We start from the raw sequence: 19969 nt of genomic DNA on the forward strand, positions 1-19969 counted from the left end.
CACAGAAGAGACGAATCATTTCTAAAAAGATTTACTATTGTTTTAAGTTATTTCTAATGGCAAGAATACTTTAATGGCATATTAAAGAGAACATCAAAATTCAATGTAAAATAATTCATTTTGAAAAACATAATTAAACTACTGCTCGTGAGAGAATGCATGCTTTTAATTGTTTGGAGCTATTTTAAAACTGCAGGATTTGATACTTGATTCCAGTGCACAAATATTTTCAGTCCAGACTTGAGGAGAGAAAATAGTAAATTTTTTCCTGTTCTCATCATTTTTAATTTAGCTGCTTGATAGGATTGCCCAGTGAAGGATTTGCAACAAACAAGGAGTACATTAATCTCTTTGAAGCATACAGTTTAGTATAATGCTATTTGTTAGGCTTCAGAAAATGAAATTCTTTGGTCACAAAGCAAATGACTACTCAGCAGAGATAAAGAAGATTCCCAGTCTCACAGAGCAATAACTTGGACACTTGAATCTGCTTCTTCACAAGAATACAGTTGATTGGTTTTTTCACTCCCTTTCTTTGCTGTAAGTTTAAATCAACAGTTTGTTTAGGTCAGTTTGTTCTCATGGAATGGTGAGAATGATCAGTTTAAAAGATCTGGTGTGGTTAGCTTATTCTTGTATGTTTGCCAGCGAGGAACCACTAATCCAGTGTAGTGTGATTTTTACTTCAGCTCACTGAAGTTTGCGTCCAACTGTATGGTGGTTTTTTTGGTCAATTGTGGGTTTTTTTTTTTTTTCCTTTAAAAGAATGTTTAAAAACTTCTCAACATTAAATGATTATAAGCTGCGGAATGGTGTTAATTGAAGAAGTAGATCTCGTTTTGCTTTTTGCTTGTGTCCTGTATTTTAATACTTGGAGCTTATAGATTAGAGATTGTGAGAGAAATCTGTTTGAAGTCTTATTTTCCCTTTTGTATTTTTCTTTCCTAGTACATGGAAAAAGAGGATGCAGTGAATATTTTGCAATTCTGGTTGGCAGCAGATAACTTCCAGTCTCAGCTTGCTGCCAAAAAGGGCCAATATGATGGCCAGGAGGCACAGAACGATGCCATGATTTTATATGACAAGTGAGTTTTTATGATAGATGCATTCGGCACTCAGCAGGTATTTATTGAGGATTTGATATGTACTATGGAAATTAAGATGGATAAACTCTGCCCCTGCTGTCAGGGAGCTCACAAGGAGCAGCATAGCAGCTGCTCTTCACATGGTGTCTGTAAACTTTGGGTGTTTTTAGAACAAAAGTGTTTGCTGGGGAAAGGGGTGGTGTGTGTGTGGCAAGCGGGTTGACAATGGTGGTGTTCAGGGAGGGCTTCCCAGAAAAGAGATTTGATTTGGATCGTGAAGAATGAATTGAATTTTGCTGGCCAGAGAAGGCAGGAAAGAACCTTCTAGGCAAAGACACTGGCACAAGCAAATTGATGGAACTTGGGGGAATGAGGTAATTTCAAGAAAGTAGAGTTTGGATAATCAAAGCGGTAGGCGGAAAAAGAGGAAGCCGAAACTAATTGGAATAGATTGTAAAGGGCCTTGAATATCTATGTGTGGATGTATCATATTTTCTGGTGCCAGTCTGCTTGGCTACATTACTAAATGAATTACAGTCTTTCATTAGTTTTTACTGAAAATGAGACGTTTGAAAAATTGAAAATATCTGTTCAGTCAAGTGATAAGACTGTAGCCAGCTCTATAACACGTCGTGTTCTTTTCATTCAACGTTTCATACTCTGTAAAGAAAAGTAATTTGTTATTTGTATCCACAAGCAAGTGCTAAGGGAGTAACTTGAGAGTGGATAAAAATCCATGGGATGTTAGGGTTGGAAGAGAGCCAGAGCATCTAGGCCAGTGGTTCCCAAACATTGATCTGCAGGTGCATGCCAGGCTGTCTGCAAAAGAATCACCTGCAAGCTTGTTAAAAATAGATTTCCAGTTCTTCTCTTTTAAGAGATTCTGATCCAGCGGTTTGAGGTATGACCCAGGAATTTTTATTTTTAGAAGACATGGCAGATAATTCTGATGAATAGCCAGATTAGGGTTCTAGTCTGATTTCCCCATTTTGTAGATAAGGAAACTAAGGCATAGAGAGGTAGTGATTTTCTCAAAGTCACAGGACAAGTTAGTGGCAGAATTTGGACTGGAATGCAATTTTTTAATGTTTTGTATCATATATTTGTGGAAGATATTATATAAGAAACATTGTTATATGGATGGTGAAACATCAAGAGTATACATTTAAAAATTTGGTGTGCGGTGTCTGAAAATTTACATCATGGAGTATTTACCAACTTACTCATTACAACGTGGGATACTCACTTTTTGTTATGAAAATGCTGATTTTAAAAAGGAGAGTTTTCTTTATGCTGGAACAAAATAATGGCTCTAAGTGGGGCCTTGGCTGGAGCTCAGTAACCACACAGAGCAGAGACCCTGTTTTCCCACCAGATCCCATTTTCACATTGGGAGCCATTTTTTTTTTTTTTTGAGACAGAGTCTTGCTCTGTTGCCCAGGCTAGAGTGAGTGCCGTGGCATCAGCCTAGCTCACAGCAACCTCAAACTCCTGGGCTCAAGCGATCCTACTGCCTCAGCCTCCCGAGTAGCTGGGACTACAGGCATGCGCCACCATGCCCGGCTAATTTTTTCTATATATATTTAGTTGTCCATATAATTTCTTTCTATTTTTAGTAGAGACAGGGTCTCGCTCTTGCTCAGGTTGGTCTCGAACTCCTGAGCTCAAACGATCCACCCGCCTCGGCCTCCCAAGTGTTAGGATTACAAGCGTGAGTTACCTCGCCCGGCTGGGAGCCATTTTTAAATAAAGATTTCTGTATGATATCTCACTGATATTGTTGTTTTTGCCAAGCTCGTTGTGCCAAATTTGACTTTACAAATCCCTGCTTGTTTGTTTTTGTATCTTATAAATGCATCATCACAATCACGCATCGCACCATCAGCCTTTCCGTATTTTGGTCACAGACAGGAGATAGAAGCCACTAGAGTGCTTGGAAGAAAGCATATAAAAATTTTCTCCACTTTTAATGCTTTTTTGCATCTACTTCATGATCAGCTTACCAAAACACTAGCTATAATGTATCCTATCAAATTAGAAATCAATATTAATTGCTCCATTTTCTTTCCACACCAAATCATCAGCAAGTCCTATTCTATCTAAATACATCAAATGCATCCATTTCACCCTCTGTGCCATTTTGTTCTGAGTTCCTATGTGTTTATTGCGTGTGCCTCATAGTTAAGGGCTATGTTCTCATTGTCTCCTATGCATAGCTCTTTTCTGCTCTCTCTTCAGGGGAAATGACCATATCTTATTTTCTTCTAAATCCATTTCTTTCTACTAAGTCCTGACCAGAGAATAGGTGCCCATTAAATATGTGTGATTGATTAGTTTCTTTGCCTCAACTGTAGCCTGACCCTCACAGCTCTTAAACAACAGCAGAGCTGACTGGGCAAGAACTAAGGATGGCTGGCAGGCAGATAGGGAGGTAGCAAGTTAACCCAGATACTTTTGGGGAGAGGGGCATAAATAAAGGTGAGAGCAGGGCTATCATTACCCATCTCCATGGTGTAGGTCTGCAGGCTAAATCAAGTAGCCCCGTGTAAGATTCTCTGGTGTAGGTGCCTAAAGTTGCTTATACTTGCTATGGAGTTTGGTTTTACTTTGGATATCTTTCTACCACAGGTACTTCTCCCTCCAAGCCACACATCCTCTTGGATTTGATGATGTTGTACGATTAGAAATTGAATCCAATATCTGCAGGGAAGGGGGGCCTCTCCCTAACTGTTTCACAACTCCATTACGTCAGGCCTGGACGACCATGGAGAAGGTAACTAGGAACTTCAAAAGTATCAAACCATAAGAAATTTTACTCATGGATCTCAGAAAATATAACATGGGAAAACCCAAATATAACAGAACACTGGAAATTGAAGCAATGTGGCATAGTGGTGAAAAGCAGAGGCTTTAAGTCTGACTGAGTATGTACAGTTTCCATCAGTGACAGACTGCATGTGTGTCAGTGGTCCCGTAAGATTATGATGGAGGTGAAAGATTGCTATTGGCTAGTATTATTTATTTTATTTTATTTTAGTAGATTTATGGGGGACAACTTAAATTCTGTTACATGTATATATTGTATAGTGGTGGCCTAGTATTTACTATCCTATGCTTTTAATTGTTATTTTAGAGTGTTCCTTCTACGTATTAAAATAACAAGTTAAGAGGCAGGAAGATCACTTGGGGTCAGAAGTTTGAGACCAGCCTGAGCAAGAGTGAGACCCCGTCTCTACAAAAAATAGAAAAATTATCTGGGTGTGGTGGTGCACACTTGTAGTCCCAGCTGGTTGGGAAGCTGAGGTAGGAGGACCACTTGAGCCCAGGAATTTGAGATTGTGGTGATCTCTGATGACCCCACTGCACTCTAGCTGGGACAACAGAGTGAGAGTCTGTCTCAAAAAAAAAAAAAGTTATGTAAAACAGCCTTGGGCACGTTCTTCAGGAGATATTCCAGAAGAGGCATAGTTATCCTAGGAGATGGCAGCTCCCTGCATGTTATTGCCCCTTGAAGACTTTCCAGTGGGACAAGATGTGGAGGTGGAAGACAGTGATATTGGTGACCCTGACCCTGTGTAGGCATAGGCTAATATATGTGTTGTGTCTTAGTTTTTAATAAAAAATAAAAAAAAAAATTAGAAGAAAAGCTTATTTATAAAAATAAGGATATAAAGAAAGAATATTTTTGTATAGCTATACAATGTGTTTGTGTTTTTTAAGCTAAGTGTTATGATAGAAGAGTCTAAAAGCTAAAAAAAAAGCTTACAAAGTAAAAATTTATAGTAAGCTAAGGTTAATTTATTATTGAGGAAAGAAAAATTTTTTTTAATAAGTCTGGTGTAGCCTCAGTGTACAGGGTTTATAATATCTACAGTAATGTCCTGGGCCTTCCCATTCCCTCCTCACTCACTCACTGGCTCACCCAGACCAACTCCCAGTCCTGCGAGCCCCATTCATGGTAAGTGCTCAATATAGGTATACCATTTTTTAATCTTTTTATTATTTATTTATTTGGAGGCAGGATCTCATTCTTTGCCCAGGCTGGAATGTAGTGGCATGATCATAGCTCACTGCAACCTCAAACCTCCTGGGCTCAGGTGATCCTCCTGCCTCAGCCTCCCAAGTAGCTAGGACTACAGGCGCGTGCCACTAGGCCCAGCTAGTTTTTTTTTAATTTTTTTGTAGAGACAGAGTCTCTAGGTTGCTCAGACTGATCTCGAACTCCTGGGCTCAAGCAATCCTCCTGCCTCAGCCTCCCAAAGTGCTGGGATTACAGGCGTGAGCCGCTGTGCCTGGACCATTTTTTATCTTTTATACTGTATTTTTACTGTGCCTTTTCTAGGCTTAGATACGTTTACACAGATACCATTGTGTTTCAGTTGCTTCCAGTATTCAGTAATGTGCTGTACAAGTTTGTAGCCTAGGAGTATAGTAAGCTGTACTATCTAGGTTTGTGTAAGTACACTCTAATGTTCGCATAACATAACGACAAAATCACTTAACTATGCATTTCTTAGTATGTATCTCCATTGTTAAGTGATACATGACTGTATTAATCTTAACCTTTATAGGCTGAGTGACTTTGGGCAGTTACTGAAATTCTCTGAAGCCATTTTCCTCATCTGTAAAATGGGGATAATATGGTTACTTACCTCAAAGTTATTTTGAGGATTAAAGTTAAGTAACTGGCTGGGCGCTGTGGCTCACGCCTGTAATCCTAGCGCTCCGGGAGGCCGAGGCGGGTGATCACTCGAGGTCAGGAGTTCAAGACTAGCCTGAGCAAGAGCAAGACCCTGTCTCTACTAAAAATAGAAAGAAATTATCTGGCCAACTAAAAATATATATAGAAGAAATTAGCCGGGCATGGTGGCGCATGCCTGTAGTCCCAGCTACTTGGGAGGCTGAGGCAGTAGGATCGCTTAAGCCCAGCAGTTTGAGGTTGCTGTGAGCTAGGCTGACGCCACGGCACTCTAGCCCGGGCAACAAAGTGAGACTCTGTCTAAAAAAAAAAAAAAAAAAGTTAAGTAACTAATATATATAAAATGCTCATCTGCATAGTACCTGACACATAGTAAGCATTAAAAAATGTTAGCTGCTAGTAGTAGTAGTAGTAGTATTAGTAGTACATCTTTTTTTGATAATTAGATAGCAGTACATGGAAAAGTTAGCTCAGGAATAATCCAAATATTTCACCAGTATCCATCAACGTGGTTGGAACACTAGTTTTGTGTATGGTGATCACTTACAAGGTTATCACTAATAACTTACTAATAAAGTATTAAAATTTACAAATGACTTATTCTTCTAATGAGCTAGAGTAGACTTTACCAGGAATTGCAGAGCCCAGAATAAGCCCATGAGGTTCTGTGGCTTATATATTACATGTTTATACAGGTGGGAAAGCTCAATTAAGCACTCTTATATAATACCATACATAAAAACTGAATTTTAGGAATATTGAAGAGTTACATATAAAAATCAAATAATTGAAAAGCTAGTATTAAACAGAATAAAGTATCAGCTATTACCCAGGGACACAAATTTTTCATGATTAAAATTCAGATGTTTCTGATTTTAAAGGAAAAGTTCAGATCTTTATCATAAAGAATGAAAACTTTCTGGGCAATAAGGAAAATTAAAATACAGAGAAAACAACAATGAAAAAATAGTTTTTACTTAATGTATGTATGTAAGGAACTTAAACTAATTTTAGGAACACTATCAAGACCCTGTTAGTTAAGTGGAAAATAAACAGGAATCATTCTTTCAAAAAAAACTTTGGGTATTTCTGTGTTAGGTATTGGCGTTACAGTGGTAAACAAAAGGAATGTGGTTTCTGGCCTCCTGGAGCTTAGTCTATAAAGAAAGCACATGTTAAATATAGACATAAATATTTACAATTGTGCTAAGTGCTGTGAAGGAAAAGTTTGTAATAGGAAATGTAAATTAAATATAGGGAAAGTTATTCAACATCAATAATTATTAAATGCAAAAAAAAAATCTATGTGCCATAGGCATTTATTTAACAGTGATTTGAAAAAACACAACCCAATATTGGAAAGCCTATCTGGAATACCTTGATATGTTGCTCGTGATACAAATTGCTAGTAATCCCTTTGAAGGATAAACTGGCCATATACAGCAAAGTTAGAATTTAACTCAGCAATCACACTCCTGCTAATTTTTTTAAGGAAGTCAGTTCAAAAGTAAAAATCAGTATATATACACGAAGACTTTTTTGTTTGTTTGTTTGTTTTGTTTTGTTTGAGACAAGGTCTCTCTCTGTTGCCCAGGCTAGAGTGCAGTGGCATTATCATCTCACTGCAACCTCCAATTCCTGGGCTTAAGCGATCTCCCGAGTAGCTGGGACTACGGGGATGCACCACCACTCCTGGCACAAAGACTTTAATATAATATTTATCACCAACCAGAAAAATCTATATCAAATTTCAAATTATATCTGGTCTATGGAGTATTTTCTGCTCACTAGGAAGTATTAATATCAAGTCTATGTAATAGTTTCATGACAAGTGTTTTGGGGGAAAAATCCAACAGAATTGTATACCTTGTAATTTTAGTTACAGTGTAAACTGTAAGAAGGGACAGTATTGGGAGTGTAACAAGGAGAAGCAAAAACGTTTGTGTTAACTGGTAGAATTATAGGTAAAATTTGTTTGTTTAAAATAAAGTTTTAGTTTTATTTGACTTCAACTTTAAAGCTTTCCCTCTCTTTCAGGTCTTTTTGCCTGGCTTTTTGTCCAGCAATCTTTATTATAAATATTTGAATGATCTCATCCATTCAGTTCGAGGAGATGAGTTTCTGGGAGGGAATGTTCCACTGGCTGCTCATGGCGCCGTTGGCCCTCCTGACGAGTCTCACGCAGGCGGTTCTGACAGCTCTGCTTCTCAGGTATTGACTAATTTGCATCTGCTGTTTGAAAGAAAGATGTACAGATCCTTTCCTTCAAATACCAGTAATAGGTCCTCCTTTAAATTTTAAGTTGTAGGAACAAAAGAGAAATTAAATTAGCCTACGTGCTGTATATTCCAATCTTGGTATTTGTGATAATTAACAATACACTGTACTGCAAAGTATTATACTGTTTCATTCAGAGCATTATTCTGCTTGCCACTGGCTGTTTCTTTTAATAATCAAATATACAAAATACATTTATAGCCTCTGAAAAGCTCTTTGTGTAATTATTTGAGAAATTTTAATTATTAAATTTAAAATGCTTTTTTATAGAATTGAGTAAACTGTTAGGTTTCTTAATACTATATTTCACTGAAAGCCTTTTGATTTCATTTTGAGCTAGAGTGCCACATTTTACATTTCCTTAACCTTTTTTGGTTTTTTTGGAGTACTTCATATATTAAATATTACCTGATTTCACCTCAAAATCACATGAAATGGGATATCCCCAAGACAAGAGATCTGAGGAGGAGGCATTAAGAAATTAATTGATTTTGTTAAAGTCACACAGTTAAGTAGTGGGACCAGAAATATTTCCCATCTAGTGTTCTTCACCAAAAACTTAATAATATAGCATTATAATTTTGTCATCACTATTGACAAATAAATAAATTACCCTTTGAATTTTTTGATACTGAACCTTGGATAAGTTTTTCTAGTTTATAAGATAGTACTACAGTATTGCCATCACTAAAGCTCTCCTCAGGACGTTTTCTTACTGTTAAGTTTACATAGGAGGTGACCTGCTGCATATGGTCACCATTTTATTTTTTGATATAGCCTACAACGTCTTGTTTTTATTTAGGTGCTGAAAAGGTCTAGATGCTAACCGCAAAATATATTTTTATACTTTTTAGTAAAGTATACTATGCATACAGAAAACCGAACATATCATAACTATATACACCTTTAAGAATTTTCACAAACACCAGGCGACAGAGCAAGACCTTGTCTCAACATTAAAAAAAAAAAAAAGATTTTCACAAACAAACTAAGCCATACAACCAGCATCCAGCACATTATCAGCATGGCAGAGCCCTCCTGAGCCCCCTTCCTGTCACTGTCTTTCTTCCCGGACAGGGTAGCTACTATCCTGACTTTTGATGGCATAGATAAGCACTACCTGTTCTTGTCATTTTATAAATGAAATCATATTATGTATTCTTTTTTGGAACATGTTTTCACTCCAAAAAAGAAACTTCATTTACTTTAACTCCAAATCCCCCACTCGTCTAGCTCTAGGCAACCAGTAATCTGTTTTTTTGTTTCTATGGAAACAATAGATGTGTCTGTGCTGGACATTTCACATAAATAGAACCATATAATATGTGGTCTGTTATGACTGACGTCTTTCAGTTAGCATCATGTTTTCAAGGTTTATGCACAATTACCAAGTGTCAGAACTTTATTCTTCTTTATGGCCAAATAATCCCATTGTAGTGATACCACATTTTGTTTATGGGCATTTGAGTTGTTCCCTCCCTTCTGCTAAAATGAATGAATGATGCTGCTGTGAACATTTGTGTACAGGTTTTTTGTGTAATGTTTTCATTTCTCTTGTTCTGTATACCCAGGAGTAGAATTGCTCGGTCAAGTAATAGTTATGTTTGACTTTTTAAAAAGCTGCCAGACTGTTTTCCAAAGTGGCTGCCCTATTTTGTAATCCCACCAGCAGTGTATGAGGTTTATAATTTCTCCACATCTCACCAGAAGTTATTATCTATCTTTTTGATTGTAGCCGTCCCAGTTCTATCTCATTGTAGTTTTTGTTTGATTTCCCTGATGACTAATGATATTGAGCACATTTCATGTGCTTATTGGTCTTTTTTCTATCTTTGGAGAAATGTCTATTCAAATCATTTGCCCATTTTTAAATTGGGTTGTTTGGCTTTTTATTATTGAGTTGCAGGAGTTCTTTATATATTTTAGATACATGTCCCTTATGAAGCATATGATTTGCAAATATTTCTCCATTCTGCAAATTGTCTTTTTACAACTGATAATGTCCTTTGAAACACAAAAGTTTTTCATTTTGATGAAGTCTAATTCTTCTATTTTTTTCTTTTGTTGCTTGTGCTTGTGATGTCCCATCTAAGAAACCATTGGCAAATTCCCAGTCATTAAGATATATCCCTATATCTTCTTCTATGTGTTTTTATAATTTTGTCTTGCACATTTAGGTTTATGATCTATTTTGAATTAATTTTTATGTATAGTGTGAGGTGGGTATCCAACTTCATTCTTTTGCGTGTATATATCCAGTTCTAGCACCATTTGCTGAAAAGATTATTGTTTCCCCATTGAATGGCTTGTTGAAGGATCAATGTAAGGCAGTATTTCTAGATTTTCAGTTCTATTCCATTGATCTTTATGTGTATCCCTATGCCAGTACCATACTCTCTTGATTACTGTTGCTTTGTAGTAAGTTTCGAAATCAGAAAGTGAGAGTCTTCCAACTTAATTCTTTTTCCAGATGGTTTTTCCTATTCAGGGTCTCTTACGTTCCATTTGCATTTTAGGATCAATTGTTAATTTCTACAAAGAAGCCTACTGGGATTCTGATAGGAATGTTGTTGTTGACTCTATAGTTCATTTTAAGGAGTATTACCAGCTTAACAATATTAAGTCTTCTGATCCATGAACATGGGGTATCTACATTTATTCATATTTAATTTCTTTCAACAATGTTTTGTAGTTTTCAGAGTATGTTTTTGTATTTCTTAAATTTATTCCTAAGTATTTTTAAATTTGTTTTTATTCTTATTTCTAAGTGTTTTTTGATGCTGTTATAAATGGAATTGTTTTCTTAATTTCATATTCAAATTGCTCATTGCAAGAATGTAGAAATGCAATTAATTTTTGTATTGAGGTAAAATTCACTTAACATGAATATAATCATTTTAAATTGTACAATTCAGTGGCATTTAGTATATCCACAGTGTTGTGCACCCATCACCACTGTCTAGTTCCAGACTTTTTCGTTACCCCAAAGAGAAACCGCGTGCCCACTAAGCAGTCACTCCCCACATCCCTCCCTTTCCCTAGATCCTCCTCACAACCACTAACCTGCTTTTCTCTTCATGGATTTGCCTGTTCTAGATGTTTCATATTGATGGAAACATACAATATGTGACTTTTTTGTGTCTGGCCTCTTACCCTTAGCATAATGTTTGATGTTTTTGTGGTTCATCCATGTTGTAGCATGAATCAATATTTCAGTTCTTTTTTTGGATGAATAATATTCCATACCACATTTTGTTCATTTTTTGAGTTGTTGCTACCTTTTGACTATTGCAAATAGTGCTGCTATGAACATTTGTGTACAAGCTTTTGAATACCTGTTTTCAGTTCTTTTGGGTATATACCTAGAAATGGAAATGGTGGGTTATAGGTTAATTCTATGTTTAAATGTTCAAGAAATTGCTGTACTGTTTTCTGTAGCATCTATACCGTTTACATTCTCACCATCAGTGTACAAGCGTTCTGGTTTCTGTACATCTTTGCCAATGCTTGTTATTGTCTATATTTGTGAGTATAGCCATCCTAATGGGTATGAAGTAGTATCTCCTTATAGTTTTGGTTTGTATTTCCCTGATGACTAATAATACTGAGTGTCTTTGCATTTGCTTGTTGACTCTTTGTATAACTTTTTTGGAGAAATGTCTACTTAAATCCTTTGCCCATTTTAAAAAATTGAGTTGTTTGTCTTTTTGTTGTTGAGTTGTAAGAGGTTTTTTGTTCATTTTTTCTGAGTAGTAGAGCCTAATTAGTAATATGATTTGCAAATATTTTCTCCAGTTGTATAGGTTGCCTTTCACTTTCTTAAGAATGTCCTTTGAAGCACAAAGGTTTTTAATTTTTATGAAGTCCAGTTTATCTGTTTTACTTTTGTTGCATGCACTTTTGGTGTCATGTCTAAGAACCCTTGCAAAATCTAAGGTCATGAAAATTTACAGATCCCTGTGTTTTCTTCTAAGAGTTTTTGGTCTTTGATCCAGTTTGAGTTAGTTTTATATGTTGTGTATGTTGTGTGAGGTAGAGGCCCAACTTCATTATTTTGCATGTGCATGTCCAGTTGTCCCAGCACTATTTGTGGAAAAAAACTATTCTTTCACCATTGAATGGTCTTGGTACCCTTCTCAAAATTCAATTGACCATAGATGTATGGATTTATTTCTGGACTCTGAATTCTATTTCAATGATCTGTATGTCTGTCCTAATGCCAGTACCACATTGTTTTGATTACTATAGTTTTGTAATAAGTTTGTAATCAGGAAGTATATGTCCTCCAACTTTTCATATTTTCAAGATTGTTTTGGCTAATTTTTATATGTTGATATTGTACTTTCAACTTTGCTAAAGTTGTTTGTTAGCCCTAATAGTTTTCTTGTAGATTCTTTAAGGTTTTCTTATATTTATAAGATCATGTCATCTGCAAAAAGAGATAATTTTGTTTCTTCCTGTCCACTTTGGATGCCTTTTATTTCCTTTTCTTGCCTAATTACTGTGGCTAGAACTTCCAGTACAAGGTTGAATAGAAGTGGCAAAAGTAGACATTTTTGTCTTACTCCTGATCTCACAGGGAAAGCTTTCAGTTTTCATCATTTAATATGATGTTAGGTGTGGGTTTTTAATAAATGCTCTTTATCAGGTTGAAGAAATTCTCTACTAATCATAATTTTTTTAGTGTGTTTTTTTTAATCACAAAACAGTATTGGATTTTGTCAGATGTTCTTTCTGTGTCAAGATGATCATGTGGGTTTTGGGTTTTATTCTGTTGATAAAATGTGTTAATTGATTTTCAGATTTTGGTCATGGTATATAATCCTTTCTGTATGCTGCTGGATTCAGTTTATTAGTATTTTGTTCAGGATTTTGTATCTGTACTCATAAGATAATACTTTAACTCCATCAAAAAATAAATTGACCATAAATGTGAAGGGTGTGTTTATGGATTCTCAATTCTATTCCATTGATCTGTATGTCTGTAGTGTGTTCTATAAGTATCTGTTCACGTATTTTATTTATTAATATTTAACCTATCCCATAGTTGTGGACATTAAGCTTGTTCCTGTCTTTTGCTATTTTAAAAAATGCTGCAGTGAATAATCTTGTATATAAGCATTTTACGTAAGTGTGAGTCTGTCTGTAATTGAATTTTTAGAAATGGAATTTCTGAAATTCATGGCTATATATTTCATAAAAGTACCATTTCTGACTTGCTTTTCTTGGGGTTGGGGAATACACGGAGGGGAACTTACTCTACTCAGCTAGCTAGTCATTTTAGAAAGATTTCTTTAGCTTCTTTACTGTCCCACTGTCTCATTGAGAATCAAAAACATTCATATTTACCCTCTAAAAGTTGGACTTTACATTTTTTAGACAAGATACATGTGGATGGATGAGAGTTTTGCACACTGGGGAAATAATGCCTGTGAGGACAGAGCATTTGTTGGAACTTGGGTCATTAAGAGAACATATTTGGCATTCAAATGCCTATGTCATACATTTTAATATTGTGCTTTCCTCTTGTGGTTATAGTTTGAAGTTACATTTCAGAATCATTTCTGTTAAGCATCTCAGTAGTAATAGAGTTGAGTGAAAATTACATATATTTCAAACACCGAAAAGAATTTTGTCCAAATCTATCGTATTCCAAACCCAGGACTGATTTGTTTCCTGAATCATATGCTACTAATTTTATAATTCTTTCTGTAGTCCAGTGTGAAAAAAGCCAGTATTAAAATATTGAAAAATTTTGATGAAGCGATAATTGTGGATGCTGCAAGTTTGGATCCAGAATCTTTATATCAACGGACATACGCAGGGTAAGCTTAGCTCATGTCTAGAATTTTTACAAGTGTAAACAATTTTGCATCTTTTTAAATTTTTAACTAAATTTTATATTTTTTCTAATCTATTCTTAAATGCCCAGCACTTTGACTTATTAATAGTGTGCAGTATAAAGCGGTGGTTAATAGTGAAGGCTCTGGAGTGACTTTTTGAGTTGTAATTTTGGCTCCACCATTTATGGCAAGCTGCTTAACTTCTTGGTGTCTCAGTTTTTTCATCTGTGAGAATATTACTACTTCATTAGGTTATTGAGGTAATTAGATGAGATAATACACACAAAGCATTTAAAACATGACCTGATACCTGTAAGCACTCCATGAATTTCATTACCATCATTATTCCACCACCGTATATAAGATTGATCAGTAGTATTGTTATGTTTTAGGCTGTCTCTTGCACATTTCATTTGATTCACCTGTTAGCTATTTCAAAGTCTTAATCTTAAAAATAAAGTAAAAAGATACCAACATCATTTATTGTGGGCTGCATAACTAATACTTGGAAAATGGAATAAAATTATTCTTTTGTAGTTAAGAATTAACTTGGTTGTTCATTTTAGCCTGTACCAAAAAGACAGTGATAAATAGGATATGCTACTTACTGAAATTCACCACAGATCAAATCATAAAATCACTTCTGCTTCCCTAAAGATGCCTTGGTTATTAGCACATAAACCTGTGCAAAGGCTTGATTACCCCACCCCGTCCCCTATCCCATTCCTGGCAGTACCATGAAAAAGGGGAAAGTCCTTGGAAGGAAATGAAAGGTGGTTTGACCATGGTGTCTTTGGAAAGCACACTTAAGCCATATCAGCTTTATGGTAATCTTTATTCTTCTTTTAGAAAATGGTAGACAATAAGCCTAAAAGGTGATATTTATTCTTAAGGAGTGGTTCATTTATTTAAAACCTTACATGAGAAAGTCTATCAGTTGTGAGATGATGTTAAACTTCTATAGAATTTTTTTGTACAAAGTAAATGTATATTTTTTTTAATTTATAGAATTGGTCAGAAAAGAGAAGTGATTTTTCTTCATTGTCTTTAAAGATGGTTTTCAGTGTTTGTTTTAGTTTTATGGTTTTGGCATCTTCCCAAAATTTTTCACAAGGCAAATAAATTTGTATCAGTTGGTGTATTGGCACCCATATATGAAATGGGAACTTATTAGGAAGGATATCTGTAAAATAAGATCTATTTTACCTGAAATTAAATAATCTATAGATGCCACAAATTTTTTTCTTTTAACTTTTAATTGCAAATACATTATTCTTATAAAAATTAAATTTACAGATAAGTTTAATGTTCTTTTTGAGCATATATATACCAATGCATATTTTCTCCCCTTTCTCTTCAGGGTAATCATTGTTACGTTATGCATTTTTCGTTGTTTGTTTTTCTATAACTGATATTATACCCTATTCTATATCTTGTGCTTTCATTCATAGTAAGTTGTCTATACAAACATCTCATTTTAACTATGCTGTAGTATTCATATAGAATATTAATTATAACTCATAAATATAGCAAAGTATTCCATAGTGTGTTGTGTTACTGTTTAGCCATCTTGATATTGATGAGTGTTTGAGTTATTTGCAGTTTTTCCCTGTTACACACAGTATTGCAAAGGACTTCCTTCTATATGCTTTCTTTTTTTTTTTTTTTTTTTTTTTTTTTTGAGACACCTGGTCTTGCTCTGTCACGTAGGCTAGAGTGCAGCAGCATCATTATAGCTCTCTGCAACCTCACACTCCTGGGCTTGACATGACACCATGCCTGATTTTTCTTCTCTTTCTCTCTCTCTTTTTTTTTTTTATGGAGACAAGGTCTTGCTCTTGCTTAGGTTGTTTTTGAACTCCTGGCCTCAAGCAGTCCTCCCATCTCGGCCTCCCAGAGTGCTAGGATTACAGGTGTGAGCCACCATGCCCGCCCTATATGCTTTCTTATACCAAGAAGCAGATTTAATTTTGATAGATCTTACCAATTTACTTTAAAAGGTATCTGTATCATTTTACGTTCTTGCTAGTCATTAATAAGGATGCTAATTTTCCCTACATCCTTGTCAACACTGAATAATACCAAATTTATGGGCCAGGCCTAGTGGCTCATGCCTGTAATCCCAGCACTTTGGAAGGCCGAGGGAGGAGGATCACTTGAGGCAAGGAGTTCAAGACCAGCTTGGGCAACATAGTGAGACCCCATCTCTACAGAAAATTTAAAAATTAGCCAGGCATGGTGTCATGAGTGTGTAGTCCCAGCTACTAGGGAGGCTGAGGCAGGAGGATCACTTGAGCCCAGGAATTTGATGCTGCAGTGAGCTATGATCAGGCCACTGTAGTCCAGCCTGAATGATAGTGTGAGACCCTTTCTCAAAAAAAAAAAAAAAAAAATCAAACTTTTCATTTTTTTTCCAATCTTGGATTATTGCCAATAAAATTGAGCTTCTTAGAATGTTTTTTGGTTATTGTTATTTTTTTTATTCATGGATTGTCTATTCATCTCCTTTTCCCATTTTTCTGCTGGGTGATTTATTAGTGACTTACTGGAGTTCTGTTTGTTTTTGGATATTAATCCTTGGTAAAATATCTTAATATCTTAAGAATAAGATAACTTAAAAGTAAAAGACATCTCACTGTATTTTCTCCCTTTTAGCTTTCCTTTATGTTACTAGGGTGTGTGTGTATTTGTATATATATAAAACTATAGGTTTATGATATATTTTGATCATTATTAAAACAAGTTCTGCCTTTTTGTTTCTTCTTTTATAAAATTATCATGGCTGTTTTTTTGCCCTTTCTGTGTGAATTTTAAAATTTTGAATTACCTATTAACTCACCATGTTTCATAAACTTTTTGGGGATTTTGAATGGAATTGCTTTGAATTAAAGATTAGTTTGCTTTCTGTGGAAGAAGGTTTCATTTCAAATAAGCCCCACTTTGAATAACATGGGATAGCTATAAATTGTGTTTCTAGCTTTCTAGGTTTAGAGATGCTTAAAACTGATTATTTTTTCTTCTAAATTTAAAACTGGTTGTTAGAAATTATATTCTTCTTTTCATTCTTATTTAGGAAGATGACATTTGGAAGAGTCAGTGACTTGGGGCAATTCATCCGAGAATCTGAGCCTGAACCTGATGTAAAGAAATCAAAAGGTTTGTGGTGTTTTTATATTCCATATTAAGTCTTTACTCACATTATTCATCAACTGTAGTAAAGGACCATTTAAGGTTCAGACTGTTCATTTTGTCAGCTAACCACTATACCTTTTGGCCTGTGTTTATAGTCATGAGTGAGTACAATACAGCCTTCCTGTAATTGTAGCTCTATAAAATCTCTTCCTCTAAATCAGAAGTCATTGAACTTGCCTCACCACTACAGAAGACACATCAATATGAAAAAATATTTGTTATCTTTTTATTTAATGACAAAATGCCCAATCCAGGTTGGACTGGAGGTTTATCTTGAGGTCCTTTATGTTACTAAATTTCCTCAAAGTTGCTGAAAGTGAAATATATGTGGAAAATATTAATAGATTGAAATTCAAATGCTTATTACTTTGTTTAATCAGCAGAAGACTGGTTTGGGCAAGTCCAAGAATGAGACACAGAAACCTTTTTTTTTTTCTTATATTTAATCTTTAAATCTCCTAGACAGCTTGTTAAAATACAAGAAATTTTTTGTGACCAATTTCGGCTTCCAAACAATTGATTTACACAGGAAAATTTTGGAAGTAAATGCAAATCCAATCAGATGATACCTAGACCTTTTCGGTATGGTTGGATTGACAGTAATATCTTGAATAAAATATATTGACTTTTGTAGGAAGAAAGCCCTCCATTTTGGTAAGTGTGTTTAAAATTAAGAGCTATTGTCAATCTTTCTGTTGATTTAATAGGACTACATTCTTATTATACTTATCTTATTTTTTAATGCAACTATTGTTTGGGTAATAAATTGTACCACTTTATTTTGATTAAAGATCTACTTTTTGGTCAGATATACATTGATAGAGTAAGCAAAAAATGTAGCAATTGTTGAAGTGATTTAGACTCAAAAAGGGTCTGTTACCTAGATGACCTTGTTTATCCAAATAATTGATTTTCTTTCCTGTTTTGCCAGAGAAGTCTCAGGTGCACAGTTGGGAAGAATGTAAAGACTAAAGGGAAGTCTACACAGTTCATTCAGTAAATAATTTTTGCGTGCCTCTCTGCATACTTGTATTCACTCGGCAGGTTAGAAGATACAGATCTTGCCATCAAGAAACTTACAGTCTAGTAGTTATGTGTCTTATTTTGGGCAAAAGAGGAATACTGGGAAGAGGGGTCAGTGGCGGTGTTGGGACAGAGGAAGTGCCAGATGAGCTCTGTGAGGGATTTGCCAGGAAGGGCTGACTGTATACAGTGTCATTAGGTAGCTTCTGTCAATGCGGATAATGGGGTCTCCTCTCCAGTATTAACTAAATCTCTGAGCTGTTTGGTTTTTTTAAAAATCTGGTCTTGTACGTTTGGTAGCTTATGAAGAAGTGCTACAGATAGGTGTTAGGTATAGTCATAAGTGTTAGGTGTTTGCAGGTGTATTATGAGTAAAGATATGCAAGAAACTTTCCCAAACCACTATCTGTACTAAATCTATTCATTCAGTCTCTTCATGTTGTTCCTTCATTTATTCATTCTAAACAATAATGGCGTGCCTACTATATGCATCTATTCTAGATGCTGGGAAGAAAACAAAGTTCCTGTTCTCATGGAACTTAACATTATAATGGAGGAGACAGTAGACAGATAAGCAAATACGATGTGTATACTTGTGTTTATATATGTAGGGGAGGGTGCTGCAAGAGTAGTGGGGAGTTCTGTTTTAGAGGTGCTTGTCAGGAAAGGCGTCACTGAGGAGGTAGCATTTTGAGTACAGACCTGAGCGCAGTGCAAGGGTGAGCCTGGGTGATACCTGGAGGAAGAGTGTTCTTGGCGGAAGGAACAGGATAGAGACCTGAAGCCAGAGGGCTCAGCATGATCGAGGGGCAGAAAGCCCAGTGTGGCTGGAGTGGAGCGAGCAAAGGGATGAGTGATAGTGGAAGGTGAGTAAGCTGGGAGATGCCCAGAGACCGTGGCAAGGAATTGAAAGTGTTGAGGACACACTGGAAGTTGGAGCAGGGGAGTGATGTGATGTGACTTATGTTTTCAAGGGATTGCCCTGGCAGCTGTTTGGAAAATAGAATGTAGAGGGTCAAGAGGAGAAGCAGGGAAACAACATTCTTGCCATAGTCTAAGTAAGGGATGATGGTGGTTGTGGGTTAAGCTGGTAGTAGAACAGTTCGATTTGGCTTATATTTGAAGGTAGAAGTGACAGGATTGTATCTCTGCCGGCAAGCCTGTCCATCAAGTTACTTTATTAATTTATTTGATAATAATTTATTTAATAATAAATAATTAATAATTAATTAATTAATAATTTATTTAATAATAATTACATTATTAATTTAATTGAGACATGCCTATATAAAGTAATGAATAGGAATTTCTACAATTTGGTTGAACATATCCGTACATGCTGGCGCTTCCTTTAGTTGTCTAGACTTCTCTTCAAGACAAGTATTTTTTGTTAGTGTAGGAGCCCAGAGATTGAATTCATTCCCTCCAGAAAGCATTTGATTCATATGTGCTAGGCACAATGCTAAATGCCAAGGATACAAACAAGAGGGTGTCATTTTAGTCTGTTTTACTCAAGCATGACCCTCACTTGTTAAGCATTACATAATGCTCAACCTTCTAGATTTTCCAGGTTGTGTTACTTAATTTAGCTTATTCCTCTCTGCCCTGCATATCTTGTAAACTGGAGTTAGACCGAAAGTCTTGATGATTCATGTTACACACTTTTGGTTAGAATATATCATAGATGATGTTGTGTATGGTGTTTTTAAAGGCTCTCTTTTATTGGTGTATACATTAAAATACTGCCTGAAAGAATACCCCAAAATTCAACAGCAGTTACTTTAAGGATAAGAAGGAGGAGGTACCTTTTACTTTTCATTATACCCTTTTCCTTTACTGTTTGAATATTC

General features: G+C 35.6%; 1 protein-coding gene across 3 annotated transcripts in view; it reads left to right on the forward strand.

Annotated features, from left to right (window-relative positions):
* AKAP10 (A-kinase anchoring protein 10) overlaps window positions 1-19969 on the forward strand; it is a 75417-nt gene that overhangs the window by 43275 nt on the left and 12173 nt on the right. For all 3 annotated transcript variants that reach the window (XM_045569448.1, XM_045569450.1, XM_045569449.1), the window contains exons 8-12: window positions 949-1085; window positions 3714-3858; window positions 7822-7995; window positions 13777-13886; window positions 16978-17060. In XM_045569448.1, coding sequence (XP_045425404.1) covers window positions 949-1085; window positions 3714-3858; window positions 7822-7995; window positions 13777-13886; window positions 16978-17060 — 649 coding nt within the window. The remainder of the gene's footprint in view (window positions 1-948; window positions 1086-3713; window positions 3859-7821; window positions 7996-13776; window positions 13887-16977; window positions 17061-19969) is intronic.

This window comes from Lemur catta, chromosome 15, assembly GCF_020740605.2.
Source record: "Lemur catta isolate mLemCat1 chromosome 15, mLemCat1.pri, whole genome shotgun sequence".
NCBI classification, from domain to species: domain Eukaryota; kingdom Metazoa; phylum Chordata; class Mammalia; order Primates; family Lemuridae; genus Lemur; species Lemur catta.